Source organism: Heterocephalus glaber, unplaced genomic scaffold, assembly GCF_053883595.1.
Source record: "Heterocephalus glaber isolate CG9 unplaced genomic scaffold, H.glaber_assembly_v1.0 deba00001687, whole genome shotgun sequence".
NCBI classification, from domain to species: domain Eukaryota; kingdom Metazoa; phylum Chordata; class Mammalia; order Rodentia; family Bathyergidae; genus Heterocephalus; species Heterocephalus glaber.
The window spans coordinates 6,113,169-6,129,808 of record NW_028258412.1 but is presented as its reverse complement, the minus strand read 5'-3'; the positions used below and the strand labels follow the sequence as shown (position 1 = coordinate 6,129,808).

Sequence of the window (16,640 nt, the reverse complement as noted above, 5' to 3'; positions counted from 1 at the left end):
AGCTGTTTTTGACCAAGTAAAAAGGATAATCTTGTGTCTGTTTCTCAAGCCTTAAGGAGCCCTCTGGTTGCTCTGTTAGAATATCCCATCTGAATGAGGGACATAGGTACAGTCACTTCCCATGAGGCTGCTGGTGGAACCACAGTGGGTCAGTATGGGGTGGGCTTGGGGAAGCTCCAGACCAGGGTAGTGCTAGGAAAAAAATAATTGTGAAAACAACAGGTGACCCTTCCCAGTCTCTTGAGGATAACTTTGGTTTTTTAAGGAAATGTGGTATTTATGAATTAATCTAGCTTTTTACCCATGTGTGCCTTCACAGACTAGCTTCCTTTTATGAAGTGGCAATTCCGGAAATGGAGTCTGCAATTAAGAAGAGGAGGCTTGAAGACAGCAAGTGAGGCGGGGACAGAACTAAGAATGTTGTATGGGAAAGGGAGACCTGATCATAGCCCTTCCCATCCCTGACTGCAGCATTCCCAAAGGAATAGGACCAAGGACTAGGCAGCTTTTGGCTCATTCATCCCTACCTAGGAGGCTGCTGGCTCCAGCACTTTTTTCCTTTTTTTTAATTCCAAAGAGAGTTTTTTTTGTTTTTGTTTTTTGGGGGCAATCAAATCCAGGGCTCTAGGCAAGCTAGGCAGGTGCTCTACCAAGTGCTACACCCTCAGCATTTAAGGTTCGTTTTTCTTTTGTGATACTGGGGATAAAACTTAGGGCCTTCACACTGAGCTATATTCCCAGCTATTCCCCCCCAGGCCCTCCCCCCTTATTTTTGAGATAGGGTCTCACTAAGTCTCTTAAGTTGCCCAGGCTGGGCTTGAATTTACAGACCTCCTTCCGCAGCCTCCTAGAGTGCTGGAATCACAGGCTTGTGCCATCCCACCCAACAAGATTTTTTAAAAGTACTCTAAGGAATTGTGTGAGGACTGCAGGATAAAGATTTCAACAAGTAGAGACTTAAATGAACAGGGAGATTGGTCTCACAGTCCTGCTTAGCAATTAAGTCTATTAACCCAGTGACCCTAAATACCAACAGTTAATGGGATAGTTGGCTCCTGCATTTAAGCACTCTCTCAGCTGTTGCTCCAAGCTGTTGGTAACCAGTTGCACTGTTCCTGACCCACTGTTGAACTGAGAAGTGGGCCCTGGAGCCTGCTGGCCACCCAGCCACCTTTTGTCAGCTATTTCCAATAGTGACCTGTGAAACTCACAGCTGTGGGGAGGAGTGTACCACATCTGAGAAGAGCTCCTCTAGTGCCTTTTTGTCTTCTATATCTATTTATCTTTTCCCTCTGGTTGCAAAGGCTATTGGCTGACCTGTGGCAGAGGCTCTCCCATTCCAAAAAGAAGCTAATGGAGGTTTTTCACATCATCGTGAACCAGATCTGCCTCCTTCCCATCCTAGAAAGCAGGTGCGTCCCTAGGAGCTCTCTCCCAGCCCAGCAAGAGCACTCCCATCACTCCATCTTGGCCTCCTCCCCCTGCTCTGGAATTTGCCAAGTAGAGATGGGAAATGGAAAAATGCCTGTTGCCTCCAACTAGCCAGAGCCTTGCAGGATGCAAGGCAGGCATGAAAGGGACTTGTGGATCATCTTGCATTATGTGGGCTCATCTTCCCTGGTGTCCTTTTCCAGCTGTGACAATGTTCAGGGCTTCATCGAGGAGTTCCTTCAGATCTTCAGCTCCTTGCTACAAGAGAAGAGGTGAGTATGGCTGAGCTGGGACCAGCAGTGGGACAGGCCTGTGGCCTTTCCACCCATCCCCATGGGACCTTATATACTGGAGCCTCTGCCATGTGCTCACCACTGCTGCAAGGTCCTGGCACTTGTGGTTGTGGAGCAGATACAAGGAGTGGCCTGCAACAGAACAGTGTCCCTGTGGCTCCATCCCTGTCCCTCTTGTCTCCTGTCTGTCCTGCAGGTTCCTCCGTGACTATGATGCACTCTTCCCTGTGGCTGAAGATATCAGCTTGCTGCAACAGGCCTCATCAGTCTTGTATCCTTCTACCACAGCCCACTGGCACGTGGCCTGGCCTGACTAGGGCAGGTGTGACCTGCTGGGACAAACAGGAGCAGAGAGTTAGCCAGTAGTCCTTAGAGCCGGCCAACATCCCAGCCCCCCTTTTTTCTAGAGGAGATGACTGCTTTGATGTCCAGAGTAGGGACAGTATAGTCTTGCTCTCTCTAGGTGTTGCATAAGTTTCTGGGCCTGTGTGACCAAGTTGGACTTGGGCCATACTCACAGATCTTACTGCAAGAGGGGAGAGGACAAGTAAACAGACAGAGAGTCACACAAGAGGAATTCAGACAGCACCTCACCTAGCGGAGCTCAAGGAGACAGAAGTGCTATCCTAGCTGGGAACAGAAAGAACAGATCGCCAAGCCAAGAGCTTGGATGAGGACAAGAATGTTCCCAGGGGTCAGAAGATAGAGCTGGCTCCTTGGAGGAGTCCACCAACTGTCATATACAGAATGCAGGGCGTGGCTGGGGGTGGTCCTTACTGGAGGAGGTGTGACTGGTGAGCTGCCTGCTGTATGCAGGGCCTTGAAGTGATGACCCTCACTGAGAAGTTTGGACTGTGTTCTGCAAGTGCTGGGAACTGTGGACAGCTGTGAAGCAGGAGGTAACATGGGCAGGTGTATACTATAGAAAAGCTCTGTTCAGCACAGGGAGCAGTATACAATGGCCTTGGACCACAGGAAGTTCAGGGAGGGCAGAGAGGAGGCTGTTGCTAGCATCTGATTTGGACTAGAAGTGGAATGAAGAAATTGGAGGCAACTCTCAGATTTCTAGCTTGGCAGTGTCCAGAGTGCTAGAGAGGGAGTAGGACTGTGAGCTCTTTTGGTTGCTTAGTCCTGCCTCAGGGCACCCCCTCTGCAAAAGGTCCTTGCCTAGATGGACAGGAAGCCCAGTGGCAGTGGCCCTGTCAGGCCCTCCTCCTAGCAGTCAGTGCAGAAGAGGAAGTGCTGGCTCATCCAAACACCATATCCCAAGACACTGATGGGGGACTCCAGCCCTGTCTTTGCCCAGATCTGCTTCATGTTGAATGACAGGTACTGTGTTGCAAGGACCATGTGGCCGTGGTCCGGCCTGCTGCCCTACTAGTCCAGGTTCCCATGACTCCTACTGGTCAGATGTTGGGGAGAGAGTGAGAAATCAAGTTGCCTCAGAGCTGGGAAGGCAGAGAAGGCTGTGGGACCTGAGAAAGAGCCCTTACTTAACACAGCCTCACAGGGATGAGACACGCACTGCCTACATCCTCCAGGCAGTGGAAAGTGCATGGGAAGGAATGGACAGACGGAAAGCCATGGATACTAAAGACCCATCAGTGGCCAAGGATCCTAATAGAGATTCTAATGGGGTCACAGTGACACCAAAGCTATCCAGTCAAATGCCATCACAACTGCAGAACTCAGAGGAAGAAGAGGTGTGTGTCCAGGGAGTTCCTTCCCCTGCATCCCCTACCCGCTCTGTACCATCAGGGCAGTGCCAGACCTCCTTTTCTTGTTTCTGCAATCAGGGAAAAGGTTTCTTTATAATAGACAACCTCAAGTCACTGGTCAGTTTGTGCTGCCTTTAGTTCCTAAGTTGAGGCCATGCTTAATCAGGTATTAGGACAGATCAAGTTGCTTAAGCTGTCTAAGCCTATTTTTCCTCTATGAAATGAAGAGGTGAAGCTTTTTGCATATGAAATTCCTCCTGAGCACTACCCTGTGCAGGTGAAAAGTGGGGCTCCTTTGGTTCCAACCCTGGAAACCTCACCACTTTGCCTCCTTGGAAGCCCCTCCATAAGACCAACACGGCTCCACTGAACAAGTTTGGAAGCCTCGGATCTAGTGCTTTCCCTCCAGGCCTTTCCAGAACTAGCCAAGTGCATGGTTGCTGATCGTACGACTCTTCCCTGAGTGTTGGGAAGCAGCGTGATGTAGGGATGGAGACCCCACAAACTGGGGGAGGCTGCTCAGGGATATAGCCTGTTTTGCCACTCACCAGCTATTCAGCCTTGGGCACATCACCCCCAGCCTTAGTCCCTCGTCTGCAAAGTGAGGATAGATACCGTGCCCACTTCTGTGAGGTTGTTGGGATTTCCAGAGCCTCTGCCTGGAGCACTGGGCCTGGCTGACCCATGATTCCCCATTAAGAAGTACTCTGTTCTTCCTGTGAGACCCTGGATCCCATGATTCTCCCCAGGCCTTGAAAAAAGACAGCCCCTCCACCCTTCCACACCCTTCCCCATTTGGCTTCTTATCTGAATCATTTATTGTTGTTGTTGTTATGATTATTCTGTGGTTCTGGGAATGGAACCCAGGGCCTTGTACATGCTAAGGCAAGCACTATACCACTGAGCTATAGACCCAGCCCTTTATTATTGTTTTGATCTGTCAATTTTCTTAAAAGTATAAGAAAATTATGCCTCAGTGGGCAGTATATAAAATGAATCCCCCTTGCTGAAAAGAATATAATTAAAGGGGAACACATCCACACCATCCAGCCCGGTGTTTGCTGTTCCCTAGCAATGTCAGTCAACTTGTTAGACTTGGTAAAGGGCCTTGATTAGTAGACCATGACCATTTATAGAGTACCTAGTCTATACCAGTACTCGTTTATGTGAATCATACCTTTAAATCATTTAAAACAACCCCATGGGTAGATGGTAGTAGGCCCATTTTATGAAGAAACAGGCTCAGTGGCCGGGGATTTAGCTCTGGTTTCGCTGACTGCTGTGCAAGCGCAAGGACCCAAGTTCGATTCAGTACTAAAAAAAAAAAAAAAAAAAGAAACAGGCTCAGAGAGGGAAGCACCCTGCCCAAAGTCACACATCCAGAAATAGCAAAGCATCAAGGCCCCTTTTTCACAGAGAAGGGAATGCAGGCTCAAAGAGACTTGAGTTACTTGGCTAAGGTCCTACAGTTAGGAGAGGCAGGGGAAGGAATCGAAGTAAATCCCATGATGGCAAATCCAGTGCTGTTTGAGGCTATAGCTCTATCACCCTTGGGCTCAGCCTTCCCCTTCTTCACTCTAGCTCTCACTGCAGTGCATGGGAGCAGCCGCCTCCCTGGGCCCCACCATGGGCAGTGTTGAACTGGACTCACTCATCTCCCAAGTGAAGGACCTGCTGCCGGACCTTGGGGAGGGCTTCATCCTGGCCTGCCTGGAGCATTACCACTACGACCCAGAGCAGGTGATCAATAACATCCTGGAGGAGCGGCTGGCACCTGCCCTCAGCCAGCTGGACCGAAGCCTAGCCAGGTGGGACAGACTGGTGGGTGGAGGCTGGGACCCAGTCTGCCCCCGGGCAGGAGGCCCTCTCTCTGCCTCCCTCTCTTCCTTCCCACATAGCCCAGGGCTCAGTTTGCTCTCTCTTCACCACAGCAGTGTACTGTTTAAATAATGCCTTCTTCAGGGAAACAAAACCTGGGGCCCCCAGGATGTTCTCAGTGTACAGCTTATAGTCTCTGTGGTACTTCATGGGAAGACTGATTAGAGACAGATGTGACCAAAGTTGCTGAGCTCTTCAGAGTTCCTAAGTTTTTGACCTGTTCCATCCTTACCACCTTCCCAGTATATTTCTGAGGGGGGACATCCAAAGCTTCCCGTCCTTTGTACCTACCCTTTCTGAGTCTGGCCCACTGCTGCCCTCAGCACCTCAAGGGACACCATGAGAGGTGGCACAAGTAGATGTTTCTTCCATGAACAAATGATATTTACCAAATGAATGAGTGAAGTGATCTCTGTGCCTTTGGACAAGTTCCTCAGCACTAAGGCACAAGGAGGTTATGTGAGGCCGAGGATGTGGTAGAGCATGTGCTTAGCATGTTCAAGGCCCTGGATCCATCCCAGCATCAAAAAAATCCCAGAAGAGACTGACCTGTGACCCCCTGTCTCATAGGGCTATTGAGGATTAAATGAAGGATGGAGCTTTTTAAAAACAGAAAGAGGGCTGGGGATTTATCTCAGTGGTTCCAGCGCCTGCCTCAAAAGTGCAAGGTCCTGAGTTTGATCCCTGGTACCAAAAAAAATAAAATAAAATAAAGCCAGTGTGCATGGGGGAACTTCCTTTGTGGTATGGCTGCACACTCAGGCAGGGCCTTGTCTTCAGACTAAAAGATTTTCAGACTGTGTCCTAGTTGTGAGCATTGAAGCAGAGTGAAGATTCTGATGAATAGAACACAGCAGGGGGAGCCAAGAGTGGTGGTGCACACCTGTAATCCCAGCACTCGAGAGGCTGAGACAGAAGGATCATGAGTGCAAGGCCAGCCTGGGCAATTTAGCAAGATCTTGTGTCCCAAAAAAAAAGTATATGTGAGGAGAGAGTGAGGCACAGGAGGTAGGCATCAGCTGGCAGCATCCCTAAACTGATTTCTGTACCCCCAGACAGGCAAAGCCAGACCCCACGCCCCTACTGACATCTCGTCACAACATCTTCCAGAATGATGAATTTGATGTGTTCAGCAGGGATTCTGTGGACCTAAGTCGGATACACAAGGGCAGGAGGTGAGTGCAGTGGGCATGGGGTTCCACTCACCCCAGCTCCGGAAGTGCACAGGGACAATGAGAGAAACCAAGGTCACCATCTGTACAGAACTGGCTCATTGTGCACTTCCAGGGAGGCGGGCAGATTCCTTAATGATTGTGCTTCAGGCTGTGACTCTGTGCAAGGAAGTTGTTAGTGAATCCTTTTTGTCAATCACAAAAGGCCAGAGGGGCCAAATCTGTCCCCTTGTGCCCTTATTATCTATTTGATGTGTTGACCATCAATTCTGTGGCTAGTAGACTTGGCCACTGCTTCCCAGAAGCCACTCTTTGACTTGATTTTCCCTAGGCTACAACAAAATGAGAAAAGTAAAGATTTCCACTAAGTAAACTTTTCCAAAGGTGAACATCACATCCCATTTTAGGCCCTTTCTCTTTTAGTTTTTCTCCTTATTTGGGGGCATCAAAAAGTCCATTCATGACTTACTTATTTGTTCAACAAATATTTGCCTGGTGCTTAAGCATTCTAGGCCCTGGATTAATTAGGTTCTGGAACTGGAGTGGGGAGTGAAATAGACACGCCCTGTGCCCACCTGGAGTTTGCATTAATCAGCTCATCAAACAAGCAGTGTCACATGGCAGATGGAACAAGTACTAGGATGGAGGTGTGCAGACTCCTGTACCTTTGTTGAGGCTCCAACCCAGGAAGGAGGGAGGGCTTCTCTGAGAAGATGATGTGGGACTGAGAGCTGAAGGTTACAAAGGGGCCAGTTCTGCAAAGGAGAAAAGGTAAAGCTTTGAGCAGAGTGAACAACAGGGACAGTGCCCCCAAGGCCATCGTTAAGTGTGGTGAGGTTCTATGAACTGACACATTTTGGGGTTTTTGGTGTTTTTTGTTTTGTTTTGTTTTGGTACCAGGGATCTCGGGACCTTGCACTTGCAAGGCAGGCGCCAGAACCACTGAGCTAAATCCCCAGCCCCTGACACATTTTGTTTTGAAAAGCTGTGGAATGATGACCCACCAGGGAGACTGAGAGGCAGCAGTAATGGTAGAGCATTTGACAGCCAAATCAGGAATGGCAAAATAAGACATTAGCAACACTGCTGGTCTCCCAAAGTTCTGAAATGGTGTTGATTCATTGAACCCAGAAATCTGAGAACCCCTGGACAAGCACAACCTGCCCTGTCCCCAGTCATAATGATGTGAATGGGGAGGTTCAGAGAGGGAGGAGGCCAGCCCTGTTCTGGTAGGAGCCATAGTGTGGAAGTGCAAGCTATTTCCCCTTCCTTGGCTTGTTAGAAGCTTGGCTGGCTGAGAGTTTGAGGAGCGAGTGCAGGCCAGATCTAAATCTATCTGGCTGGCTGAGCAGGAAGCACTTGCAAACCGCTTAGTCATGTACATTGCGACATCCTCAAGATGCCAGGCCAGAGCTGTTATTCTGTGTCAGTGGCCGCTATACCAGGCCACCATGGCCCTCTGTAGTTCCTTCTGTGGGAGAGGGGCACCCAGGGGGTCCCCCAGGCTAGTAGAAGGCTGGCTCATGTTCTAATTTAGGGAGCCTAATTCAGTAGGTCTCCCATAGAGCTGAGGTATCTCTGGGCATGGCTTTTCACCTGACCTTCATCCCAGGCTTTGCCCAGGGCCATAGTAATGTAAGGACCTATCACCCCCTACCCAAGACATAGGTCACCCACAAGTATTTGCCAAGAGGCTGGCCCCAGCTGTCAGGGTCATTGGAAGGGCTGAAGTGTTCCAGGCTGCTTGGCAGAACCTGGATGGCCAGTGTTTACTGAACCCGCTGTGCTGGCTTAACCCAGGGGTGGGGATTACAAAGAGGCAAAGCCTCCATTCATGTGTTCGTTATTTATTTATTCATCAGCAAATATTTATTAAGTGATTTACAAGCACCAGATCCTATGCTAGACACCAGGAAAACAAGGTGAGCCAGGTGCCCCAGCCTTGTCCTCAAAGGGCAGAGACCGTGGGAAAGACATACTATTAAACAAGAAGCAGCAGAGCAAAGGTGCCAGGGTAGGGTGCACCAGAAGTTCAGCAGGGACAGGTGTCCTAATCAGGGCAGTGTAGAGAGTCTCAGGCCCTTCTTTTTCTCAAGGAGCACACTAGAAATTCAGTCCTATAAAGTAGGTCACATTATGTGTATGCCCCAGAGTCCAATAGGATGCACTCCATGGCTTAAGTAGTAAGGCGATCTGGTGTGTAGGGAACAGGGGAAGGGGACGTTACCAGAACCTCTGCAGTAAGTCCTATTCTCTGCGAGCCACGGCAGCACACAGCGAATTACAGGAAAGGTCGACAAATGAGAAGAAGCCGAGCTTTGGGTCTGATCAGTGCTGCTCTGGGCAGCAAAGACAAAAGCCCCCTAGCTTGCAGCACCTTTTATTCAGTACATGGGGAAACAGATGTAACAAGTGAAATGCAGAGTTCAGTACTTCACAGTGGGATAAACAAGGTGTAACAAAAGGCTGGGGGGCAGTGGAAATCTAAAAACAATGAGGAACTGTGCAGATGAAGATTTGGTTCCTCCCTGGCATCTCCACAGGTGTGGTCTTGTCCTGGAGCATTACAGCATCACAGGATCACTGAGGTCTCAGTTGTGACCCGAGGCCAAAATGCAATTATGTCTGGAATGTTATAGCTGGGCTGTAGGCCGGAGAACTAGGCCTACTCAAATGAATTTTCCCTAGAATTATGTAACATTGCTCCCAACACTGGTGGTCCCTTGTGTAGCAATGAGCTGCATGGGGAGGGGCATGACTAGCCCGTGGTGCAGTGCCATGGTCCAAGCTGCCTCTTTTCTGTCTTTGCTGGCCTTGGCTTTGTGATCAGGCTGGTTCTCTTGAGGGTGCAGGGGCATAACTGCTGTGTCAGCTTTGGCTTCTGGAAATGACAATGCCAAGAGGAAGTCCAGTTTAGATATCCTTGTCTCTCTTAGATACTAGGAAACCAGGCCAGAAGTTTCCAGATTCCCCTGTTATCCAGGATAGTTGAGTCATAGAGTAGGACATGAGGCTTCCTAATATGAAAGGCAGAGGTGCAAAGACTTGAACAAAATGAGTGTCTGTGGGTAGGATGGCTGAGGTGGAGGGGGTGTTGGGTAGATGCAAACCATCTGTGCCACAGATATATTGCAGCCAGTGAAGGAAGCTGTGTCCATAAGGTGGGGTCCCCCACTCCTTTGAACTGTTCCACAGTGCCCTAGAAGATAACAAATGTTCCCCCTCAAAAAAGGTTCTGTGGCTGGGCGTGGTGGTGCATGCCTATAATCCCAGCACTCTGTAGGCTGAGGCAGGAGATTTACCACGAGTTTGAGGGCAGCCTGGACCACACAGTGAGACCCTGTCTCCAAAAAAAAAAAAAAAAAAGGTTCTGTGGCCAAAAATATGTCTGCCTCCTGGAGAATCATAGTACATGTTAGCACGTTAAAGCCTCTGACAAGTCCTGCAATGAAAGAAACAGAACTCATTGTGTTGAGCCCAGAAGGTGCCAGATCTTCTTTATATGTTATCTTACTTCATTCTCACATCAGGTAGGTGCTGGAGAAGGACCTGAGATTTAGTGAGGACAGAGGACTTGCCTGTGGTTACACAGTTCTGGCAGTGATAAAGCAAACCTGAGCCAGAGACCTGAAGCTCTGCTGTTAGAAGCTATATGAGCTTGACAAGTTGATCTGCCTCTCTAGGTCTCCTGACTCCTGACTGTGTGGAGTTTATTGCCTTGTGGGCCTGTAAGGACCAGTTTGAGATGGGCCTTGAAGAACAGGGTGGAAGAGATGAGAGGAATAGTGACCAGGTTTCAGGGAAGCCTGCATGTCCTTGGACTTGCTGCCCTCATATAGGAGGCTGAGGAAGCATCTTGTTTCAACAGCAGTCCCTGAAGCCACTGTTGCCTACCTTTCTAGCCTAGAGTGAAGTTCTGGCCCTTAAACAGACCTTTTACCAGCTGGTTTTGCTGGAATTTTTCTTGCCCTTCTTCACTTCAAATAAGGTCATGGGGCCAAAGCCACACCTCCCTATATGGGCTGCCAAGGCACCAGGCTCTGCTGTCCCTGTGCCTTCTCCTGAGGACCAGCTGGGCTGGTGGAGGTTATCTAGCTTCTCTGCCTGGCCTGCCAGGGAGCCGAGTCACCCAGACCCCCCCAACACACAAGAATTACCCCCATTGCCCGAACCAGGGACAGGATGGACCAGGAGCTGCAGGGTGGCAGAAGGATGGTGACCTCACCTTCATCCTCAGTCCCAGGCCCAGCCAGATCCTGGCACCTGCCCAGCACTCCACAAACATGGCTGAATGCGGAGTATGTTCCTACCAGTGGCACCAACCACCTGGACAAGCTTAGACCTCTTTTACTTCTCCATCTCTTTTCCAGCATGGCAAAGGGTTAAGGCCACCATCACAAGCCCCCCTACCTTGTGGCTGTGAAAGATTCCTGTGGACCAAGATTTCTCCCTGGTCCAAACATGTCATCCTTTCCTCCTGGTCCAGTCAAATAGCCTTCCTATCACAGAGCTTCATTACCCCTTCCTCCAGATCCCTGCTGGACTCTGGAGCAGCAGTCCCTTTCTCCTGTCTCTGTTTTCAGAGCAGGTATGTTGCCATTCAGCATGATCCATGTTGCTTGTTATGTGGCCATCTGTCACCACACTGCACTGAGTTCACGAAGGCAGGTCCATACCTAAATCCTTTCTGAATCCACCCCCCCGCCACGCCTCAGCCTTACAGCCCTGCATGGCAAGTAATAGGCCCTTTTTAAAGACTGTTGCCCGGGCATGGTGGCACATGCCTGTAATCCCAGCACTCTGGGAGGTGCTAAGGCAGGAGGATCTCAAGTTTGAGTCCAGCCTGGGCATCTTAGCGACTTAGCAAGACTAAATCTCAAAATTAAAAAACAAGTGGTGAGGTGGGAAGAGGCTGGGGATGTAACGCAGTGCACAGGCCCTGGGTTCAATCCCCAGCACCACAAAAAAATACTTGCAGGAAGGCAAAGCCATGCTGGGGACTGCAGTCCTGACCTACTGCAGGCTCTCAGGCAGACACCCTGACACACTCAGATGCCTGCCCCTCCCTGTAACAAAAGCCAGTTAATAGAAGATTTTTATGGAAGCTGTGTATAGCCTGTGTCTCTTTTTTTTTCCCTCCCCTTGATACATTCCAGAGTCCCAATTTCACAGCTAAGCTGGATTTTCTTGCCTGGCATCTCATATTGATTTTCCCCTGCAGGGTTAGAAATTACATTCCGCAAACTTATGTGAGTGGCTGGGAAGCCAAGTTTTTCTACAGGTTGACAAAGGCATGGTCAAGATACCTGCCTGAGTCCCTGCCAAGGCTATGCTATGGGTCACAGTGATCCCAACAGTGTCCCTTTCCCCTCCACTGCACTCGAGTGTCCTTACCTGTACTGTGACGGGAGTTGCACTTCCAGGATTTTTCTTCCAGTGAATTCTTATGTGGAAGTGAGACTGTGGAACAGGTAGCTAGAAAGTTACTGTGGTGAAAGGAAGAGGTCAGGGCTCCTCCTTGCTCCACACCCCAGAGGTTGGGATAGCTCCACGAGTGGCCTTGCTTACTTTTTGTTTTATTTTAAAGATTGGTGCTTGAGGCCCAGAGTTCCAGCACCACTCCAAAAAACAAAAATGAAACAAAACAGAAAACCAAAGATTGAAACAGCCCCAAACCCCTCTTAAGGTAATCATTGTCATTTAATGACACACTGGGCCTTCTTTGCATTTACATCTAAAGCTAAGAGCCCACAGAAACAGAAGTGGGTGGCTTTGCTTTCAGGGTCATTCTGTTTTTCTGTAGCTTTCTTTTCTCCTGCAGAATAGAATTCTTTCCTCTGTGAGCACAAATAGATCAGTGTTGTTCTTGAGAACTGCGCACAACAGTCTGTAGTACAGACACGGCACAGTTCATGTGGCTGTTTCACTCATGGTGAACATTAGTCGCTTTCCATTTTTACTGTTACCAACAATACTGAAAAGAAAACCTCTGACCAGACTTGTCCATGTACATGGGGATCGAGAGTCCCTAGAGTCAGTGCCCTGGAGGGGAATTTCTTGGTCAGAAGAGAGAGATGTTGGCCAGGTGTGGTGGCACACACATGTATTCCCAACACTTGGGAGGCTGAGGCAGGAGGATAGCCATGAGTTTGAGGCCAGCCTAAACTACGGAGCAAGACCTGTCTCAGAAAACCAAAAGAGAGAGAGAGAGGTGTGTGTTACTTTGACAGTGGCTCCTGGGATGCTCTATTGCAGGGCCATAACAGTGGCAAGAACCCCACCACCCACCCCTCACCAGTGCTTGATATCCCTTATCTCAGTATAGCCAGTTCCAGGTGTGGCAGAGTAAGCCTGGTGTCTCTCTGAATCTTATGCACCCATGGCCATCCAGACCTGATGGTTTCCTTCCTCTCTGATGTCCCCAGGAAGGAAGGGAACACTCGGAGCCTGCTAAATGACAAGCGTGCAGTGGCAGCACAGCGGCAGCGCTATGAGCAGTACAGTGTGGTGGTGGAGGAGGTAGGCTGACCAAGCTGGGCCTCTGCTGGGCATGGGAGACCCGACTGGTCCCTGAACTCCTCTGACCCATGCTTCCTTCCACAATTGCAGGTGCCACTCCAGCAAGGTGACTACCATGGTGAAAACTATGAGGATGAGTATGATGACACTTACGATGGCAACCAGGTGGGCGCCAATGATGCAGATTCAGATGATGAGCTCATCAGCCGCAGGTGAGGCAGTGGGCAATGGCATTCCAAGAGCAGAGCAGCTCTCAGGCCTGGGGGGGGGGGGCACTCTCATCACCTGTGTGTCCAGATGGGAAGCCAGGCTTGATCACATGGGCAAGTCAGGACAGAACCAGGGCCCATGCCCAGGCCTTCTGACTCCTAGTCCAGTGCTTCTCCACCTCAGTCCATTCTGAGTATGGCCGCATTTATTTGGTCTCATGAAATAGTTTTGCATTTTTCCTCTTCCTCCTCCTCCCCCTCTCCCTCCCCCTTCCCCCTCCCCCTCCCCCTCCCCCTCCTTCTCCTCCTCTTCTAATTTGTTTGAGACAGGGTCTTGCTATGTGCTATCAAGCTGGCCTTCAACTCACTATGGAGCCCAGGCTGGCCTTGAACTTGCCATGATCTTCCTGCCTCAGACTCCCAAGTACTGGGATTACAGGCGCACGTCACCACACCGGGACTGCACTTTTCTTCTTATGTGCAGAACATTTTTCCCAGTGGAATCTTTTTTTTTTTTCTGGTGCCAGGGATCGAACTTGGGACCTTGCTCTTGCAAGGCAGGCGGCGGAACCACTGAGCTAAATCCCCAGTCCTCCCAGTGGAATCTTATGGGGATTCCCCAAAACAGATCAAAGCAGAGTTGCCCTGACTAAAGGGAAGACTGAAGAGTCCCAGCTTAGCCTTTTCCTTGTCCTCCTTGACACCAATCAGACCCTGGTCCCTGAATAGAATCCAGAGCCTGGAGAAAAGCCCTGTGGTATTCCCAGCCTCCTGAGCCTGCTCTTTTCATGGCGGCCCGCTCTCTACACCAGATTTCTTGTTCCTGAGGCTCTCTCTCCAGCTTTAACCTAGTCTTTGATCTTACTTTCTCTCCAAACCTGCAGGCCCTTCACCATCCCCCAGGTGCTGAGAACCAAAGTGCCCGCAGAAGGGCAGGAGGAGGAGGATGAAGAGGAGGAGGAGGCTGAAGACGAGGGCCCCAAGGTACCTCCTTGGCAGGTGGCAGGGGAGGGGGTGGCAGATGAAGAAAAGCGTGCAGTTCTAAAGCTTTGATCCCCATTCCCTCCCTGCATCTGGCCCTGAGGCATCCCCAGCAGCATTGCTGGGGAAGGGAGGTCCCTTGGAGCCCAGGCTGTCTGCCTGGATTGCTACTGGCTTAACCTTAATTGCCTGGTGAGGGCCCAGGGGACAGATTAGAGGCTGGGCCTCTGAGTTGCCAGGTTCATTAGGCCTAGGAGCCTGGGGCTGAGAGGGAAGCTGTCAGTTGCCGTGCCCAGAGTGACAATTCTTAAAATCAAAGAGAAGTTAAGAGTCCAGGGGCCTTGGAGTTCATCTGTACCTATGGGTTTAAAAATTCTGGTTTTTTAGCAGCTAAACTTTTTATTCAACTGAAATATTAACTAGAATCTTAACATAAAACAGATCAAAGCAGTATTGCTCAGGTCAGTGGGGTACCAGCCTGGAACCCTGGAGCCCTTGTGCCTTCCCACCAGGTAGACAGATCAGGTGTTTCCAGGGCCAGGTCACCAGAGTGACTGAGGAGGCTCCTGCTGGGAACTGCCCTTAGTGGTGGGGAGCGTGCCCTGGATGAGGAGGATCCCGGAGTTTCACAGATTTCCCTTCCAGCCCAAGGAGCAGCCCAAATTTTTATACAAAATCTGCCTATTTTCACATACTACTAATCTTGGTTTTTTGCTTTGTTTTGTTTTGTTTTGTTTTTTACCACTGGCCACCAAAGCACACTTATGACCCTTAGGTCATCGTTTTTCCTGCGCTGGTCCAGGCTTCCTGCAGTTGTGCATAGAAAGCTGTCCTCAAGGACAAGTGCTCCCATTGTACCCTGCTGGTGGCATCAGAGTGAGGCCTGGCCTCCACCTCCCAGGATAAGCCAATGAGAGGAAGAAGGGCTCACTTGGCCTTGTGTGGGCCATCCTGCCCTCCTCTTCCTTGTTCCCATTTGCTGTTGTATTTGTCATTGTCACACTCCAATTATGGTCCATTCACTCCAACAGCCTGTCCAGGAAGCCTTGGCTCTTCAGCTGCCTCCTCTTCCTAATGGGAGTCTTAGATTATAATAAGTCAGCTGCATTCCTGGACTCCCCCTGCCTGCCACAGCTCCCCCATGCCTAGCACAGGAGCATCAACAAGATTGATTCAAGCATGGTCCCACCATAGCTGAGGGAAATGGGACAGCTCATGTAATTTTGTCTCCTCTTCCCTCCACAGCCTGACCATTTTGTGCAGGACCCTGCAGTATTGAGGGAGAGGGCAGAAGCTAGGCGCATGGCCTTCCTTGCCAGGAAGGGGTAAGCATTCAAGGGGCTAACTCTGGTGGGAGGGCCACCGAGGAACCCACACATAAACCCAAATTTCTTCTTGTGTATTAATGTGGCTCTCACAACAGCTCTAGGAAGTAGCTACTATTATCATTATCCTCATTTTACAGGTGAGCCCAGTGATGTTATGTTAAATGCCAAAGGTCACACAATAGGTGGTAGACCAAAGATTTAGCCCAGTTCAAGCACAGTAGCACTTGCATGATGCTAGGAGTTTGGGGCCAACCTGGACAACATAGTGAGAACTCATCATTCCCCCTACCCACACCCCTGGGGGATCCAACTCAGGACTTTGGGCTTGCTAGGCAGGCAAGGTGCAACTGAGCTACATCTCCAGCCCTAGAACTCATCTCTTAAAAAAAGAGATTGAGGGCTGGGGATGTAGCTCAGTGGTTTTGCCACCTGCTGCGCAAGTGCAAGGACCTGAGTTCCATCCCCGATACCTACATATATATATACATACATGTATATTTGTATATATGTATGTATATATATGTGTATCTATGTATGTATATATATATATGTGTATATATATATATTGAGCTTAGATCACTCAGCTCCGCTTTGGGGTCTCTCATGTTCAGGACTTGCTAGTATCAGACAGAGTATAAAATGTGAGAGAGCCCAGTCAGCCACACATCCTTTATGGCTGAGAAAGGTATGATAGAGACACAAGAGCTCTTAAACTGGGTCTTCAAGTGTGGAAAAGGTGCAGAGGAATTTGACATGGGTGCAGAAAAACAAGAACACTTGCTCAGGGAGGTCTTTAAAAGGTAGCTTGAGACTTCTTTGTCTAGCCCCCTCTTCTTCACCCTGAAGAAACAATTCAGGGGGACTGAGGATCTGCTTCCACTTAAGGCCAAGCCAGGGGTATTAGCCCAGGTGCTCATCCTGGGACTCACACAACACTGCCGCCTGGCTACAGGAGGCCTCACCAGGAGGCAAAGCATTTGATCTCACTCTGAAGACAGGGAAAGAGCCACAGAAGTGTTTTTGTTTTTGAAGAACTGGGGATAGAATCCAGGGCTTTTGCACTGAGCTACATCCCCGGCCCTTTTTTAAATTTTGAAGTGGGGTCTCACTG

General features: G+C 49.7%; 1 protein-coding gene across 9 annotated transcripts in view; it reads left to right on the top strand.

Moving 5' to 3' along the window:
* Ascc2 (activating signal cointegrator 1 complex subunit 2) overlaps positions 1-16,640 on the top strand; it is a 57,008-nt gene that overhangs the window by 26,285 nt on the left and 14,083 nt on the right. For 3 of the 9 annotated variants that reach the window (XM_087198526.1, XM_087198523.1, XM_087198527.1), the window contains 11 exons: positions 320-396; positions 1,298-1,412; positions 1,635-1,703; positions 1,921-1,995; positions 3,235-3,427; positions 5,024-5,250; positions 6,376-6,495; positions 12,918-13,011; positions 13,102-13,223; positions 14,105-14,204; positions 15,447-15,526. In XM_087198526.1, coding sequence (XP_087054652.1) covers positions 320-396; positions 1,298-1,412; positions 1,635-1,703; positions 1,921-1,995; positions 3,235-3,427; positions 5,024-5,250; positions 6,376-6,495; positions 12,918-13,011; positions 13,102-13,223; positions 14,105-14,204; positions 15,447-15,526 — 1,272 coding nt within the window. The remainder of the gene's footprint in view (positions 1-319; positions 397-1,297; positions 1,413-1,634; positions 1,704-1,920; positions 1,996-3,234; positions 3,428-5,023; positions 5,251-6,375; positions 6,496-12,917; positions 13,012-13,101; positions 13,224-14,104; positions 14,205-15,446; positions 15,527-16,640) is intronic. The other 6 variants (XM_013071995.3, XM_004843420.4, XM_004843419.4 and 3 more) reach the window with 5 other exon arrangements.